Raw genomic sequence first — 19,204 nt, 5'->3', positions numbered from 1 at the left:
CTTCGTCATCGACCCGCTTGTTGTCTAACAGATCACGGTGTATATTTCCACTACATGAAATACCTCTCAGTATTTTTCCCAAACAAGTGTACAATTTACAGTGCTTTAAGGATGGTTCAGCTACTATGTTTCCCCCTATATTTCTCTGTATAATGTTTCTACACAGTTAAACTGGATATTTTACAATTACACCTGTGTAGATCTTGAGGGTGAAATACAGCGTGTGATTTGAAGCAAAACAGAGTCTCTCTGTTTATATACCCTCTTTTCCCCAAATGACCCAATGTAAAGAGATTTAAAAACTTCTCTCTTTTTTTGTGAAGAATATGCAAGAAAATAATCTTACACCTTTAGTCCTGATTGGCAGTTTAAGTGTTATTGTAACTGTCGGTAGTTGTGGTTGTTTTGGTTTCTTCGTGTGTTTTTTTTTTTAAGATTATGAAAATTAATTTAACATCTTTAGTCATGATTGACATATTAAGTGTTTGTTGTCCGTATTAAATTCCCATATCGTAATAAATCAGATAATGTATGCACAGATACTGGCGTACAACTGTTAAACAACAGGCTACTAAAGTAGGGGGACAACTAATAAAAAAAATAGTAGACTCTGTTTTTTCAATAATCTAAACTGGAAATAACTACTTCTCCTTTTCTGAGTAAAAAAAATAACTTAAATTCAAAAGACATTTAAAGACAACATGATTAATTATGAGTTTGTTTTGAAAACAAGAATGCGTAGATCGGGGATTATGTTTATTTGCTTAAGCACGAGTCTCCGTCCTTCGTCCAAATAAATCAAGATACATGTACATTGAAATAAATAAACAATAAGTTTTTTGTATCAGGAACATCACTTGAACTTCACCATGTGTTGACATTGTCACTCTCAGGTCGTGTTCAAGAATTTATTTACACACCACAGTTTTTAAAATAATCTGCAAATGATGGTTCCGCTACTGGTGTATCTCCAGTTATTGTACAGGTATTTTACAGGTATTGTACAGTTATTGTACAGTTATTGTACAGTTATTGTACAATTATTGTATTTTCATAAAAGGAAAAATCCACAGCTATGATACATGAAAAATTTAAATAGGGAACCACCTGGGGCCCGTCTTACAAAACAACTTACGACAAAGTTGCAAGTCTTGAATTGTATTACACAGTCATTACTTTGAATGAAGGAAGCGAAACTTTTCTAAGGGTTAATTTACAACATCTAAAGATAGATATTTTCATTTGGGGTGAATGCTCTCACAATAAACTGAAAAATTCCAGCATGTAAAGTTGGTCGTAAGTCATAAGTTCTTTTGTAAAACGCGCCCCTGGAACGTGTGCAAAAGATAGTTTCGAGTGGTATTGATTTTCAAAAACTATAAACAATGAATTTGGGACGCAGATTTTCAACATTGACCTGTACCTCTGAAACTGCCTGAAGAACTAACTGTAATATATAAACAAGTGCAGCGGTCAGCCGGGTTCGATCGCCGGTGGCCAGTTAGCTCAGTTGGTAGAGCACCTGACTAGAGATTCAGGGGGCCCGGGTTCGAATCCCGGTCTGGTCCGTTGCATTTTATCCCTTCCTGTTACATTTGGTGCCGTGGTCACACCCTGGAACTGACAGGTGAAAATGCCTGCCAGGGGATAAAGATCATGGGTTGATGTCTTCAGTCAGGTGTGAAGACATTTAAGGAGGCAGGAATGTAGCGGTCAGCCGGGTTCGATCGCCGGTGGCCAGTTAGCTCAGTTGGTAGAGCACCTGACTAGAGATTCAGGGGGCCCGGGTTCGAATCCCGGTCTGGTCCGTTTTATTTTCTCCCTTCCTGTTACACAATATATTCAGTTATTTTTTTAGACTGTAATTATAATTATAATTCATACATATACATACATATATGTTTGTATATTTGTATGATATATTTCATTTCAAATTCAATGTGTATCCTGTATGTACATTAAATAACTGTATCTCACTTCCATTCTCAATGTGTATCTTCTATATACGTTAGCTAACTGTATCCCACTTCCATTCTCAATGTGTATCTTCTATATACATTAGATAACTATCTCATTTCCAATCTCAATGGCTGTGTGGCTTGTGACTACATGGTGAGAATTCCATCGTCATCGAAATCAAGTTTTATTTGACTTGCCTAGATGGTCGAGCGGTCTAGCGCGCTGGTTACATGCTGCTAGGGGATTTGGTTCTGCAGATTGTGATTTAACCCCGGGTAGGGGCGGAAGTGAGTATTCAAATAAAATAAAAGGGAAATTGTCTGTACTTTATATAATCATGATCATTCTGTCATTCATAATGCGAAAACCCTATTGAATGCAATATCATGAGCTATGAGATGATCACTATTTGATGTCATGAGCTATGAGATGATCACTATTTGATATCATGAGCTATGTAATGATCCCTATTTGATGTCATGAGCTATGAGATGAGAGCTATGAGATGATCACTGTTTGATAACATGAGCTATGAGATGATCACTATTTGATATCATGAGCTATGCGATGATCACGATTTGATATCATGAGCTATGAGATAACTGTTTGATATCATGAGCTATGAGATAACTGTTTGATATCATGAGCTATGAGATAACTGTTTGATGTCATGAGCTATGAGATGATCACTATTTGATGTCATGAGCTATGAGATGATCACTATTTCATGCCATGAGCTATGAGATGATCACTATTTGGCACTATGACACTATTTGTTATCTCACTTTTTCATAGAATACCTTAAAGTCATTCGGTCATGAATTAAATTGTCCTATTAGCTGTGTATAATAATGCTGTGATCTACTGCTATCAAAAATTCCATTACACGACAGAAGGAATATCCAGTGCTGTCTTCTTGTTTGAGACAGATTGTTAATACAAGACCAGTATGCGTATATCAATTAACTAATTAACGACACTTGATCACTCCGAAGGAAATTACTATGTAAGGAAAATGGGGAAACAGGGCGAAGTTAAATTAAGAATTTCCATATGCAATTCGACCTTCACATTTAAACATCATTCACTGGGAAAAGTGAAAAGGATTTGCATGAATTAAACAAGTATTCATCATAAGGTTTATATGCACCACGGTGAAGCATGAACATATGTTTGGCCAAGGGAAACACAATACCCCGCTAGGTCACGTGACACCCGTCTGTTATTGCCGAGTGATATACTCTTAATTAATTGCAATTTTAACAAAACGGTATAAGGTGATCTGATTGAGTGTACGGACTATTCTTATCTATTCTTGATGTCTGCAGTTATATACAAGACAGAGTCTCAAGGAACAGAAAAGTATGTAACATCACTTAGCATAACTAAATATCAGTAACAACTAATATTCCGTAAATCATATACGGCTTACGGGATGCTTACTCCTCCTAGGCACCTGAGCCCACCTCTGGTGTGTCCAGGGGTCCGTGTTTGCCCAACTATCTATTTTGTATTGCTTATAGGAGTTATGAGATTGATCACTGTTCGTTATATTCACCTTGCATGCTTTCATTGTGCTTTTAAACTAGGTGTATGTTGATTTTATAATATACCATTACTGGAATCCTCGGTATTAATTGCACACTTGATACAGAGGAAAAAACAACGTGAAGAATGTGGTGAAGTAACCTTTAATATACACTGTTTGCTAGTTCTATTTATGTGAAACCTATGACCGCAATCGTAATTGCCCCAACTTCCGGTATAAGGGGAGTAATTGCAAAAAATGTAAGCCATTTTCACTTTACTTTAATAAAAGAAATGTATGGATATGGTAGGATTCAAACCCTTTAATTTATTTTTGAAATATTTTGCAAACAAAGTGCACCAATCCAGCTGAAATGCCGAGAAGAAGCCCGTGACTAAATATCACTTCTTGGCACACTGATTTTGACTACGGATAACTCCGTTTACCTGATCAAGATATAGGACTCACGGTGGATGTGACCGGGCGACAGGAGATGCTTAATCCTCCTAGGCACCTGATCCCACCTCTGGTATATCCTGAGGTCCGTGTTTGCCAAACTCTCTATTTTTATTCCTTATTGGATTTATGAGATTGATCACTATATTTTCCTTTCTTCAGGGCAATATCTGTATCCGTAATGAGAAAAAGTCCGGGAAACTGTTAAGACTTATTTTTAGCCTAAAAGTAGTTCAAAGATGGACCAATCAGTTGAAATGCAAACTGAACTTGTATTTCTTGAAGGAGTTATGAGATTGACTACTGTTCACTATCTTCACCTTTCAACCAAAAAAAAAAAACAAACCCCAAATTGGAATGTACGTCTTGATTCAAACACTGTTTTTAACATTGTTTTTAAAATAAGTTTAAAAGACGTGTATTAACAAAAAATAGCCAAACTATTTCGATTTTAAATAAAGCTATACGCAATTGATATGTTTAGTGTTGAAATGGAGGGGTATCCCGGAATTTCAGAAAAACTGTCGAGCTTTCTTCTATATACTTTTTAAAAATGTGGCTTTGAAATTTTGTTTCACGAGGGTTTTTTTTTTTTTTTGTACATTTAAAAAAATCGAAACCACTCCGCTGATATCATTTTCAACTACACCTATACGTTAATTTTCCTTAGTTGATTTCTTGAGTGGTTTAGTCGGTAAGGTCGTCTACTTTTATATGTAAAAGTGGGTTTTTTTAAACGACTGGGTTCAAATCCTTCACGAACACATTTATTTTTTTCATATTAAGTTTTACATTAAGATTTTTTTCTTAATTGAAAAATGCTTATAGTTTTTATAAATGTTTCATGTCAAACCTTTGTTTATTACTACATGTGTGTGCCGAGTTTGAAATAAACTTCCAACCTGGACGCTGTTTAGTTTATGAATAGGACGCCGAATACAGCATGCGATACATGCACCCCTGTTTTAATAGTCAAGGTTACTAGTGATAACTTGTATGATTCGCGGAGTGAAAGTTGTTGACAAAGGCATGATGCCTTTTACAAAAAACCTTTTTGAATTTTGCAAAGCTTTGGAAGAAAACCTTTAAAGCCGAACAAGGTAAATAACTGTTAAACAGTTTGAGTGGGGATGATATGTATTCCAATAGCAAAGTGCTATGGTGAATCGATTTTTACAGGTGCATGTTCTTCGAATTATGTTGAACTTTTTAAATGCGTATTAAACTTTCCATATTTTGTTTTGTGGTCAGAGTCATGTAAAGTTGCCAACAACTGGCTCTGGAAAATAATAGCTTTTAGACTGTAGTAACATAGAATATTAAATATTTGATACACTTGTAACATGTAACCATATATATTGTATCTGATACTCGAAAGAAAAAAAGACAATTTAATTATCACGATTTCAAAAATTATGTTTAGACTACATGAATAATGTACTGACACATAAAATGTAATAGGCTTGTTCTTAGTACAGGGAAATCCTACAGGTATGTAAATGGCAAATACGCAATACAATTATGAATATGGATGAAGGTCAGTTCTACGTCACGAGTGCTGGCACGGAGCTCCTATTAAGGAAAATTCCCGCTTCGGAGACACCCTCTTTCAGCCCAATATCTGTATCCGTAATGAAAAGTCTGGAAACTATTTGATGTACTTTCATTACTAATGTAGATGGACCAATCCCGCTGAGCTGCAGACTGAACCTGTATTCCTCTGAGAGGAAGCGTATGTGTAAATTTCAGTGCAATATCTGTATCTGTGATATAAGTCCAGAAAACTGTTTGACTTACTTATAGCCCTAAAGTAGGCCAAGGACGGACCAATCAAGCTGAAATGCAAACTCACTCTAACCCTTCTTGAGGGAGAGATTGTGACTAAATTTCAAAATCGTACATGCATCTGTTACGGAAAACATGACCTCGGGCGGATAGACAGCCAGCCAGCCAGACGCACGTAATGCGTCCCGTCTAATGACGAGCATGTATCATGGTACTGAGGATCTATTCTAACCCCGATCTCCACGGGACCCTATCAATATGAAAATACCAGGTGCCCATCTTCATATGGTGAGCAATGTTACAAATTTGCAAAAACAAAAGTACATGCACTAATTTCTTAGAACATACACGGACAAAATCATGTGTACAGACAGACGGACATGGTGATTCCAATATACCCCCACACTTCGTTTGCAGGGGTGGGTGTTAATTATCAGCCACAATAGACTTTTTTCTTTAAAAAAGAAAGAAAAAAGTCAACTCCTATATAAAGGGCTATTGAATGATTTCCTTGAAAACTCAAATCCTGTATAGGATTCGAAATTAAGAGAAATACAAAAGTTCTGAACCCTGAACATACCAGAGGTGGGATCAGGTACCATCTTGTATGTAGTCTGTCCATTGACCTCTGATCTCAAAATCATACAAGTCTTCTACTTTTTAGGCAGAACCAGACTAATAAGCTTGACGTCAACGAAAGGGTTCTCCAGGAAATTGAGCAGATCGCCATATTGGACCTTGACCTTTTGACCTAAAAACCAATAGGGGTCATATATTCATAAGGGGAAACCAGTACACGTTGTTTGTCAAGCATGGTTTTCAAGATATTGAACAAACACTTGGTTTATTGTTTGACCCACCATCAGATGCAAACCGATTTGGCCCTTATTTTTTAGAGGGCACATAATTTTTAGTCTGTTACGGGGGGTTAAGTGTTTAGCTTGCAAAAAAGACATTAGAGTCCCGATATATACATGTAAGTATGAAACCTACTGTCCTAAATGGAACGGGTTTTTTCCTGATAAAAAGAGTTTTCTTTTTACATAAAAACATGGACGCTTGTGATACTCTTTGAATTGCAATCGTGATCAAACGTATCGCAGTTTCCATCTTAAATATCCGTTTTTAGTCGAATGAGTTATGCAATTGTTATGCTGCTGTGAGTGGGCCATACATGAGAATGACGTTGTAGTAAGCCGTGTGCGACTTCACCTGCATATTTTCCCCCCACATTCCAGAAATATGTCACTTTCTATCCACATTCTATTATATTAAGTGCCAAATTCCATCTCGTAAAACAGACACACTTTGTTTTTGTGTGTGTTAATTATCACTGCATATACATATATATGAATAGAATAACAAAAGCTTTGTGAGACATTGTTATGAGACTGTATTCTCTGATCTTATGTGATGAATTTTAAATAGTACAGTAATTACAAAAAAAATATTGTCTTAATTGATATAATTCTATCAGCTGAAACAATTAACTTACGTTTCGTCTTGAATGAAAGAGTTTATCATTTACGTCAAACTTGAGAAGTTTAAACAATACAGAAAAGCTAGATAGCCCCACAGGCCAAATAGCAATAATTGTACACAATGAATAACAATGTTGTACACAATGAGTGACAATATTGTACACAATGAATGACAATATTGTACACAATGAATGACAATGTTGTACACAATGAATGACAATATTGTACACAATGAATAACAATGTTGTACACAATAAATAACAATGTTGTACAAAATGAATAACAATGTTGTACACAATGAATGACAATGTTGTACACAATGAATGACAATGTTGTACGAAGTAATGACAAAATTGTATGTAATGAATGACAATGCTACACACAATGAATGACAATGCTACACATATTGAATGGCAATGTTACACATAATGAATGACAATGCTACACACAATGAATGACAATGCTACACATAATGAATGACAATGCTACACACAATGAATGACAATGCTACACATAATGAATGACAATGCTACACACAATGAATGACAAAGCTACACACAATGAATGACAAAGCTACACACAATGAATGACACACAATGAATGACAAAGCTACACACAATGAATGACAATGCTATTCATCAAATACAATACACTGCCTTTAACATCTTCTTGTTAATTTGAATTACAGCATAGTGGGCATATGAAACTTACATTACTCTATCATTATGCATTTTTGAGTACATAGATGGATACAGGAATCAAATTTGTATGATCAAAAGTGTGCGGCACGACTCCCATAGAAATGAAATGACAGAAGATCTGCCTGTGAATATGCACATCTAGAGAGTATGACCTAATCAAATACAGAGTTACATAACTTTCTGTTCTGTGGTTTTAGAGGAGTTGTGATGATAGAAACGGGACTGACGGGCCAGGAACATACCCTCTTCACGAATGGTAAAGTAAATCATATCCACCACCACATTGTACATGAAGGTTGAAGAAACCACCATATTCTTTCTCGTCACAATCATGATTAAAAGAAAAATGCTTAAACATGAAAATACCCTCAATGTCCCTATAGAAGATTATGTCAAAACAAGTTTTTGGATCAAGCGATAATAATCATCATTTTCAACAAACACCACCATACCAGTTAAGTCATCAAAGGTGATTTCACAGCATCATAAAGATTCAACAAATTCCGGATTTTCAAAATCATCACCCAGAAGTTTCAGTTGCGATCCACAAATTCACATCTTCTCCTGAGTAAGTCTTCCCGTTCTTCCACTAGGCGTGGCTCTTTTCTCATAGTATCTCTCTGAAATAGGAAAAACGAGGCATCGTTATTTCTAAGATGTAAATATATACATACATAGCATTAGTTAAAACGGCGGGTGTGACCAGTCGACAGGGGATGCTTACTCCTCCTAGACACCTGATCCAACGTCAAATGTGTCCAGGGTCTGTGTTTGCCCAACTCTCTACTTTGTATTGCTTATAAGAGTTATGAGATTGATCACTGTTCGTTAGCATCACCTTTCATGTATCACTGGCCCCCTAGAACTGCGAAAATGAAATCTAAAATAATTTTCTTGCTTTGAATATCTAAGCTAAATTCTAATCAGCAAAATTGAAAGGTGAAGATAACGAACAGTGATCAATCTCATAACTCCTATAAGCAATACAAAAAGGTTTTTCATATTTTGTATATAGATTTTTTATGACAAAATGACATTGTAATAAGGTCAAGGTCACAAAATCAAATATAAATGTATCGCAATGCAAGTACTCTATGTCAGGAAGTTTCCATGTAATTAATAAATTTCCACTTTCAGCTCAGGTGAGCTAAAATGTTATTTAGATGCTTTACACAAAAACAGTTTGCCCTCCCTCTCCCCCTTTTGCATTCAGAATCTCTACCCCGGGGATTATGAAATTCACAATATTGGTAGAGGCATGTCTGCTCTACATGACTATGCATTTGATTTTTTTTGGGGGGGTCAACTATTTATCCCACATTGAAGGCCTTTCTTTACCATCACTGTGTGAAGTATTAATTTGACACTTTGGGGTACATTAGTTTATAACGTTTAGGAGAAATGTGCTTACCTGTTTTTGAGTTAGAGTTTTCGTTTTCTTTAAACTTTCAATTTCTTTTAACTGGACATTAATTTTCCTTAGGGCATTTCGGTACGCCTCGTGGGTGGCTACATCTTGCCACGTTCCCCTGTTTTGCTTCCCAGGATTTGATGATTGTTTTATGTGAGGGACAATCCCCCCCTCCTCTTCTTGCATTTGGCCAGACACCGCTTCATCCTGTGAGTATTGGTCTGTCTGTATATATGCTTTGGGTCCGTTCCAACCAAACCCTAGGTAGAACACAACGCTCTTTTGCCACAAACTCCTTGGGCTTGGGTGTGAATTTCTAACTTTAATGAAAGACTTATTTCCACCTTGACTGATAACAGCGTGTAATATCTCCCAGCCATCATTAAGTAATGTCCCCTTAAGTTGTTGAAGCATGTCTTTTACAGGTTTTGACCGCCATAAAGCTTCTCCATCCAAGTATGTTTGTTTCAATCTCAACTCTTTAGAATATATAATCTCCTTAACTTTGTCTCCCTTTCCGAGGAAATAGTAAGTTGTTTCTCTACGACGAAAAGGTTCATCTTTCTGTTTTGGATGATTTTTGTAGAATGCATTTTTCCATCTTTTTATTGCCTCTTGAACAGTCTCGACAGGGCTTAATCTATACTTCCTTTTGTTCTCGGTTGGCCAATGAATCATCACAAAGTACATGAACGCTTCCAAATGTGGCCGTTCATTCTCTCCAATCTGTAACGTCATCTCATATGCTTTCCTACTCCAGTCGACAAGATTTTTAAAGTCTTCTTCCCGAATGCTTTTTACAGACATGTTTTGAACAAGCTTCACCGTTATTAGCGTAATAAAATCAAAAACCCCTGCAAATTGGGACTTTGTGTTTTCCAAGAGCTTTAAAGCCATTTCTTTCAAGTGTTTTTCTCCTTCTGGTTTGTGCCTTAAATCTAAGATACTCGACGAAGATCTACCACCTAAGCGCACAACTCTTCGTCTTATGAAAGAAGCTCTCGAATCTGGTGTAAGATGGTCAGGTATTTCACCAGTTTGTTCCCCCAGATAATTGTCCAGGTTCTCTCTGAGCTGAACAAGCTCATGTCGTGGATTGTAACTTGTATTCAGTTTAAAAAATTTCCCCTTCTTTTTCACTTTTCAGTTGAGCAAGTTTGTCTTCTATAACTTGCATTGTCTTCTCCGAGCGATTTTGGAGATTGTTCAGGAATTTTCTACTCTCTTCTGAAAAAATGTCAAATTCCCTCGGATTGCTCAGATTCACCAGGTAGGTATGCAAATTTGATTTGCTGTCTTTTTCGGGAAACCACAGGTACATCAAATCAAGAAGTTGAACGATGAGGCGTACTTCTCCAAAGTACCCTGCATCATTTTCCCTACTAAAATGTGATTTCTCACTGACTCTCTGTTCCTTTGAAAATTTCTCTATTCCCTTCATAGCTAGTTTCAAAATCTCCTGTATTTCTACATCGTTGGGAGCTTCTGAATCCGCAATATATTCTTTATATTTGTCTGTTAATCTCCTTTTGTATATCTGACCATAGGTGTCCCAAAGATAGGAATTATCAGGTTTGCTATCCACTGCTAACTTTGCAAATTGCTCCGCCTTCCCCCAGTTTCCAACATGAATGTAAAATCGAGCTATCTGTTGTGCTAGCATGGGATCTTTTGTTTTCTCATAACCAGTCTCAAGAACAGCTGCTGCCTTGTCTTTCCCCTCCTTTTCTTCCACATTCAATATAACTGGAGAGAACATTTCTTTCTTTTGGTCTACTGTGAATTCTCTCTTTTTCAAGACGTCTTGAACAATTTTCTTGAGCTGCCTGGTTGATGCATTCTCCATCAAGAAGAGGGGGTGCTTCAAAAACTCTATCATAACATCACCAATGCAAAGATTCTCTTTTCGGACAATGTAATCAAGAATAGCTTTTGCAAAGAGTTTACTAACAATAGACAGTACTTGCACACCTGCTGAAACTCTTGCATTTCTGTTCAGCAGTACCACTGTTGACTGGCTTAAAGTGCTTTCCCATTTCCTACACAAATTTGATGGATGGCGTCGTCTCCCTGTAACACTGCCCATCGAAAAAATTGGTTTGGTTCTTCTTTCATCCATCATAGTATCAAATGCACTCAAAGGTACTGACTGAAAATCGATATCATAAGAGTTGATCAGAGACAAATACTTGATGAGGTACTTTTCCTTTTCAACATCAATGCTATCAACAAATTCCTTTACTGTGCGTTCTATGTAATTTGAATCAAAGTTTTCTTTCAAAATATTGAAAGATATAAGGAGTTTTGGATCCACTCCTTTATTGTTCTTGTACATTTCATCCAGGGATTGATACTTTCTTCTCAGCCACTCAAGCTCTTTTGCAGTCAACTCATGTTTTAATTGAACTGTATGACTATCAGTAGAAATGGGAAGGTTTGCACGTCTAATACAGAGAAGTAAGAGACAGTAGATTCTTCTTGCATCGCTTTTGCCGGATGTTCTAGCTCTATGTTCCATACGAGCATGTAAATCCCGTACTTTCTCTTCATCTCCATTATCAATAAGAATGATCGGTGGCTTGGGATTGTCTGGGTCTTCAAAGAATCTCAATCTATCTAGTTGAGCGCACGTTTGATCGGTTACTTTTCTAATTAAAGCACATCTGTATTTCTTCCTAAATTGCCATAAAATTTGATGTGCTGTAGTGGTCCCACCAGCACCTGGCTGATGAAACAGGTAGAAACACGGTACCCAAGTGTCTTCAACTCTGCGCTCAAGAAGTTTTTCAACGCCCTCTTGTATCTTTTCTTGCTGACTTCGTCTTAACACATGATTGTCTTCAAAGTATAGATTCCACCAAGTCACATGTCCTCCTTTGTAAAATTTTTCCTCCACATACTGCCGATGCATTTCTAGTCTATGAGTATCATTGCAAATCTCATCAATTTCACATTCACTACTGCTGAGAATTTCCAAATCACAAAGTTCATTTCGGATTTTTTCTTTCAGATAACAGAAAGCCCCCGCTGATGTTGGTAGCTGGCATTTTGACATCATAGGTAACGAAGTACTTACTTCTTTCACAATGTTGTTTACATGTTTCCAAGGTAACCCAATGATGCACCTTTCAATCAAGGTCTTTTTGTCTACACTGTCTCTTCGCAATAATTCTTCTTGCCAGTTCTCCATCAATCTTTCATTTTCTGACATTGCAATCCATTGGTTCTGAAATTTCAAAATGACTTCCTCTGCAACCTCAAGCATGATGTCATAATTCTTGGAGAGAATAAGAAACACGATGAGGGCCCTTTCATTGGGTATTTCTTGCTGTAAAAATCTGGTTACTTCTTTGAAGCCTTCACTTCTTCTTTTCTTCCATTCTAACCTGTTTAGTGGAGGTTTTTCAAGAAGTTCATACCCATTGCAAAAAATCCAAGGTTTGAGTTGACTCGTTCTTAACTCCTCAAGAACATTGTTTAAACTATCAGGATTATTGGCATTTTCCTCACTGTTTCTGTCAAAATTATCTGTGGTGTAAACTTTAACGACTCTTTCTAGATCAGCTTCTACAAAATTGTACAAACATTTCCCATCCAGACTCGAGTGAAAATCAAATATTGCAGTTGGTTCCATGTTGAGCAAAAACTCAAAATTATCAGACACAAAATCTTCACTCATTGCACTATCTAAGGGGCTGAGAAAGAGGATGGGATAAATATCATTGGTAAGTTTTTCACTTCCAGCTGTATAAAAATTCAGGAACTGGTCTCGCAAAGTTCCATCAGTCTTTGATGGCAAAGCAGTCTTCTCCTTGTAATTTCTATGTTCTGCTATTTTGGATTTTGTTGTCATGTAATTCTTAAATTCATCATCCCTCAAAGCTTTTGGGATGTTTTTGTCAAATTTGTAAATTCTTGGGATAACCTCTTTTTCCTTTTTCTCTCGAATGTAGAAAGTATCATGGTTTGTTAGGCTGTAGCTTGGTACAATATCAATTTCAACAACAAATAGAGGTGACATTGCTTCTTCCGTCAACATTTTGCTCTGCACATGTACAAACTGGGGAGGTCTTAAGCATTGTAATACAATACCAAGCTGGTCCTTGTAGAAGGCTTGTTGAATTTCTTGATAGAAAACCTCCATGAATTTTAATTGATTGATTTGCAAACCCACTACCTTTCCTTCCAAAATGCCATCTTTATTAGTATTTTCAGCAATACCAAAGTGCACAGTACCATTTGTTCTGTCAGAAAAGCAAGCTCCTGCAAATCTGATAGTTTCCTCTGCAATCCATGTCAGCAGTGAGGAGTGATCTAGGTCATCCCTTTGTCTGAAGCAATGCAAAGGTTCTATCAAGTCAGAGATATGAAAGTTACTTGTTCTGAAAACTGCATGCTTTCTATAGGCATCTGATGGTTTTACTCGAGTATCAAAGGTACGGAATATTTCTTTAAACTTCGTCTCAGAGTCACCTTCTTCACTTTCACTAACAGCTCTTTTAGAATGATGTTGTGTATTAGTTACACCACCTACTTTTTCTCCAGTTGTTTCTGAATCCATGGATGGGATTAGAAGAAAGGGACCTTTTTCTGATTCTTCTTCTAAAATTGACTGAACAATTTTCTGCAGTCTTTTTCTGTCTCCAACTGGCATGTCTCCAAATGCTTGCCCCAAGTCTACCATATCAAATTCTGAAAAAAGTTGTCCATCTATTTTTTGTCGGTCAAAGACTTCTAAATGAACGGCTTCAATTCCTTCTTTCTCCATATATGGTGCAAGTACTAGTTTCATTTCAGATGCTTTTACATCTTTGAAGAGAATATGGGTATCCAATAAACAAAGAACACCACCTCCATCTTGTTTTAATTCTGCAAAGAACAATAGTCCAATAATGTTGAATCATTTTATGTCACTGGAAGGCTATAAAAGATATAATTGTATCTTATTTACATTGTTTAACATCCCCCCACCCCGAGTTTTTCATTCATATGGAGACATCACCATTGCTAGTAAAAGGCTGCAAAATTTAGGGCTATGCTGGGCACTTACGGCCTTTGAGCAGGGAAGGATCTTTATCGTGCCACACCTGATGTGACACAGGGCCTAGCGTTTTATGGTTTCACCTGAGGAACCGCCTCCATCTAGTCGCCTCTTACAACCATCAAGGGGTGCTAAGCACCTTATTATAACCTAAATGTCCTGTTACTCTAAAAGAAATAAGTATTTCATCTTTCTCCTCCATTCAAATAAAAATAGTTGTCAGCGGACAAGAGGTTCTTGTGATACATCAGGCACCCTTCTACGTGTGTCATGCATAAGTCTAAATCTGTGGCACTTTACCTACAGCTGTTGATGCCTCAAAATAGGTAAATAAAAACAAGAGGCCCATGGGCCATATTGCTCACATGACTCAGCTTTGCCCTGCTGTTGTTCAGCAATTGTGATTTTTCAAAATTTTGCAATCTTTATTCCTTCAAACATTTGACCCCATATCGTGACCTCAACTTAGCCCCATGGGGTCACAATATAAACACGATACAATGTCACTAAATAAAAACTCAGAATATGAAATTTTCAAGATATTTCCCTACATACTGCCATATAAACTTTGATCCCCTATTGTGGTCTCACCCTATCCCCGATGGTTATGATTTGAACATACTTCAATCTACACTACCTGGGGATGCTTACATATTGATATGAGTATCCATGGCCCTTTTGTTTTTGATTGAGAAGAGTTTTCCTATATATCCTCATATAAAACCTTGATTCCCTAATGTGGCCTCACCGTAACAACACCCCCCCCCCCCCCCCCCCCCCCCCCCCCGAGGATCACAATTTCAATAAGTTTGAATCTGCACTATCTGGAAATGCTTACATATATTAATAAGAGTATTCATGACCCTGTTATTGAGAAGAACATTTTCAAAGATTTATCCTATATTTCCACTCAAATATCTTATATCCTATTGTGCACCCCAACCTACCCCCAATGGTCATGATCTGCGTTACCTGGAGATACTTGCATATCAATAGGAGTATTCATGGCCCAGCTGTAATTTAGAAAATAAGATTTTCTTACATATTCCTACGTAAAACTTCGATACCCTATTATAGCTCAAACCTACTAAAGGGGAGCCCAATTTGAATCTGCACTACCTGGGAATGCTTGCATATTATTCATGGCCCTGTTGTTCTTGAGAGAAGATTCTTAAAGATTTATCCTACCTGTGTATATCCCTCTTTAAAACTTTGAACCTCAATTGTGACCTCATCCTACCCCCAGGGATCACTATCCGAATAAGAGATCCATGGGCCACATCACTCTCCTGAGTCACCTTGGCACTGCCATTTTTCAGCTGTTGTTATCCAACTTGGCACCAATGAATTCAAATAACACAGATATGCCTCAACAGCAACATGACTAACACAATCTTCCTCTTTTAGATAAGACCAAGGTCACAATATCAAAGATTGATTGATTGATTGTATCTTGCTTAACGTCTAGCTCGAGAATTTTTCACTCATATGGAGACGTCACCAAGGCCACTGAAGGGCTTCAAATTTAGGACTATGCTCGGTGCTTAGGGCCATTGAGCAGTGAGGGTTCTTTAGCATGTCACACCTACTGTGACACGGGACATCCGTTTTTTAGGTTATCTTCGAGGACTCGTGACATTCACACCTAATGCCGAGCATTTGGCGATGGAACTTGGGTTATGAAATTCACTATTTTTTGTACATCCTTTTCTGCTATCTCTAAGTATGCATTTAGATTTTACACAGTATCAGCAAACTTACACATGCATACTATATACTAAGTTTGGCCCCACCCTGGGGTAAGAACCCCTACTCTGGAGAAAATCAAATTTAAAATTTCGGTAAAAGACTACCCATTTAGCACTATATAACCAAGTTTGGCCCTGCCCTGGGTTCAGAACCCCTACCCCGGGGATCAGGAAATTTACAATCTATGCCCCCCTTGTTCCAAATATGCTTCATACCAAATATGAAAAGAATTGGAATGATAGTTATCAAGAAGAAGTTAAAAATGTCTATTGTTCAAACATTTAGTAACTGATCATTTTGGCCCCACCCTGATACCAAAACCCCTACCCCTGCGATCATCAAATTGACAATTTTGGTAAAGGACTACCTGCTTTTTCTAAATATTCATTTACTTTCAATTTATTATTAATAGCACTAAAGAAGATGTTATTAATTAAAGTGTTTAACACATAAACACTACATACCAAGTTTGACCCCGCCCTGGGGTCTTAAACCCTATCCTGGGGATCATGAAATTTACAATTTTGGTAGAGGCCTTTCTACTCTACATCACCATGCATTTAGTTTTTCTTACATGTGTGTGGTTCTTGAAAAGATTTTTAAAAATTGGTCAATTTTGGGCAGTTTTTGCCCCGCCCTTAGGGCCCCAGGGATGCTGGAGTCCTGAAATTTACAATTTATGTCCCCCTTGTCCCAATGATGCTCCATACTAAATTTGAAAAGAATTGGAGTGGTAGTTATTAAGAAGAATTTAAAAATGTTAAATTGTTAACGCACAACGGACGACAACCAATTGCAATAGGTCACCCGAGTTTACTCAGGTGACCTAAAAATGGCAATAAAGCATTGTACAAAGTTTCAAATCTATCCAATAAGCCATATGGGAGGAGAAGTGTACACAAGGTATTTAACATCCTCCACCCTTCTTAGATCCACTATAACTTTAAGAAAATAATTGGATCCTCCTGTCCTGGCAATATGTACAATTACAAATGTACAAAGTTTCAAGTCTGTCCGATAAACCATATCGGAGGAGAAGCGTTCACAAGATTTTGTGCCAGACAGACAGACGTAATGTACAAAAACAATATGCCTCCCCTTGAAAGAGGAGAGACATAAAAACAAAACAGCATGATTCATAAGTGTTTTGTTTTTAGACTGTAACATACCAACTGTTCCTAATTCACTTTTAATGCTTTTCACCTACCTTTCTCTGTGACAATCTCGCTTTCTTCATCTTCATCTGATGATTCCGCTTCTTGTCTGTCTAGGTTGCAATATTTCCATCTGTTTATTTGTTAAGAAGTCTAATAAAGTGTGTAATACAACTAAACATTACATAGCATGCACAGGTTTACACAGCAGCAGCAAAATTGACAATTCATTCTGCAGTAGCTTCAGCAGATATGCACACCATCCATCACCATGACCGCAGTTGTTGCATACTCACATCTGAAACCAGTTTACACATTTCACCAATATGACTTACATGATCTTGCTGTTTTGGATAAGACCAAAGTCACATTGTTATAGATCATGGTTTGAAATATATACACAAAATATGAAAGCTCTATCTCAAATAGTTCACGAGATATCAAATAGGTCAGACTTCTATCAGAAGTAGGTCAAACTACCAGGTCTAGATCACAAGGTCAAACACCAAAGTACATTTGTATAACAAGATATTGCCATACAGAATCTATACATAAAATATGAAAGCCTTACCTTAGTTCAGGAAATATTGATAAATCAAGTTTTAAAGAAAGTGGGTCAAGGTCACACTATCATATATTATTATATGACAGACTTGTCATTAAGAACCTATACAAAATATAACAAGAGGCCCATGGGCCACATCGCTCACCTGAGTCACCTTGGCCCATATCTGAAGTCTTTCCATATATATTTGCATGTAAAACCTTAGTCCCTATTATGGCCCAAACTACCTTTTGCAAACTTGAATCTACACTATGTCAGAAAGCTTTCATGTATATGTCAACTTCTTAGGCCCAATGGTTCTTGAGAAGAAGATTTTTAAAGCTTTTTCCTATATTTTTATGTAAAACTTTGACCCCCCCCCCCCCCCCCCCCCCCCCCACGGGGCCATGATTTGAACAAACTTGAATCTGCATTATGTCAGAAAGTCTTCTTGTAAATATCAGCTTTTCTGACTCAGTGGTTATTGAGAAAAAGATTTTAACTATATATTTGTGTGTAAAACTTTGATCCCCCTTGTGGCCCCATCCTACCTTCGGGGGGCCATGATTTCAACAAACTTGAATCTGCACCATGTCAGAAAGTTTTCATGTAAAAATCAGCTTTTCTGGTTCAGTGGTTCTTGAGAAGAAGTTTTTCCCTATATATTTGTATGTAAAACTTTGATCCCACCTTGTAGCCCCATCCTACCCCCAGGGGCCATGATTTGAACAAACTTGAATCTGCATTATGTCAGAAAGTTTTCATGTAAAAATCAGCTTTTCTGGCTCAGTGGTTCTTGAGAAGTTTTTCCCTATATATTTGTATGTAAAACTTTGATCCCCCCCTTGTGGCCCCATCCTACCCCCAGGGGCCATGATTTGAACAAACTTGAATCTGCATTATGTCAGAAAGTTTTCATGTAAAAATCAGCTTTTCTGGCTCAGTGGTTCTTGAGAAGAAGATTTTTAAAGATTTTTCCTATATATTTGTATGTAAAACTTTGATCCCCTATTGTGGCCCCATCCTACCCTCGGGGCCCATGATTTGAACAAACTTGAATCTGCATTATGTCAGGAAGCTTTCATGTAAATCTCAGCTTTTCTGGCTTAGTGGTTCTTGAGAAGAAGATTTTTTAAGTTTTTCCCTATAGATTTGTGCGTAAAACTTTGATCCCCCTTGGGGCCCCATCTTATCCCCGGGGGCCATGATTTGAACAAACTTGAATCTGCACTATGTCAGAAAATTTTCATGTAACAAGAGATGTTTGTAAAACACATATGCCCCCCATGGTGCAAAATTGAAAAGGGTTATACACACACACATCATTTAATTGAGAGTAATATCATCAATTCAAAATATTGAGCAGACAATATCTTCCTATGTCAAGAGTGGATT

General features: G+C 37.2%; 2 protein-coding genes across 2 annotated transcripts in view; both read right to left on the bottom strand.

Moving 5' to 3' along the window:
* LOC130049849 (sterile alpha motif domain-containing protein 9-like) overlaps positions 1-19,204 on the bottom strand; it is a 43,331-nt gene that overhangs the window by 5,559 nt on the left and 18,568 nt on the right. Inside the window, 4 exon segments of the mRNA XM_056148032.1 lie at positions 1,424-8,530; positions 9,322-10,440; positions 10,442-14,190; positions 17,319-17,398. Of these exon segments, the coding sequence (XP_056004007.1) occupies positions 8,444-8,530; positions 9,322-10,440; positions 10,442-14,190; positions 17,319-17,398 (5,035 nt within the window). The 3' untranslated portion in view covers positions 1,424-8,443.
* Positions 1-19,204, bottom strand: part of LOC125661140 (sterile alpha motif domain-containing protein 9-like) — a 223,972-nt gene that overhangs the window by 200,095 nt on the left and 4,673 nt on the right. The window lies entirely within an intron of this gene.

The sequence above is a fragment of the Ostrea edulis genome, chromosome 8, assembly GCF_947568905.1.
Source record: "Ostrea edulis chromosome 8, xbOstEdul1.1, whole genome shotgun sequence".
Classification (NCBI taxonomy): Eukaryota; Metazoa; Mollusca; class Bivalvia; order Ostreida; family Ostreidae; genus Ostrea; species Ostrea edulis.
The sequence above is the reverse complement of the archived record's forward strand: the minus strand, read 5'-3'. Positions and strand labels throughout refer to the sequence as shown.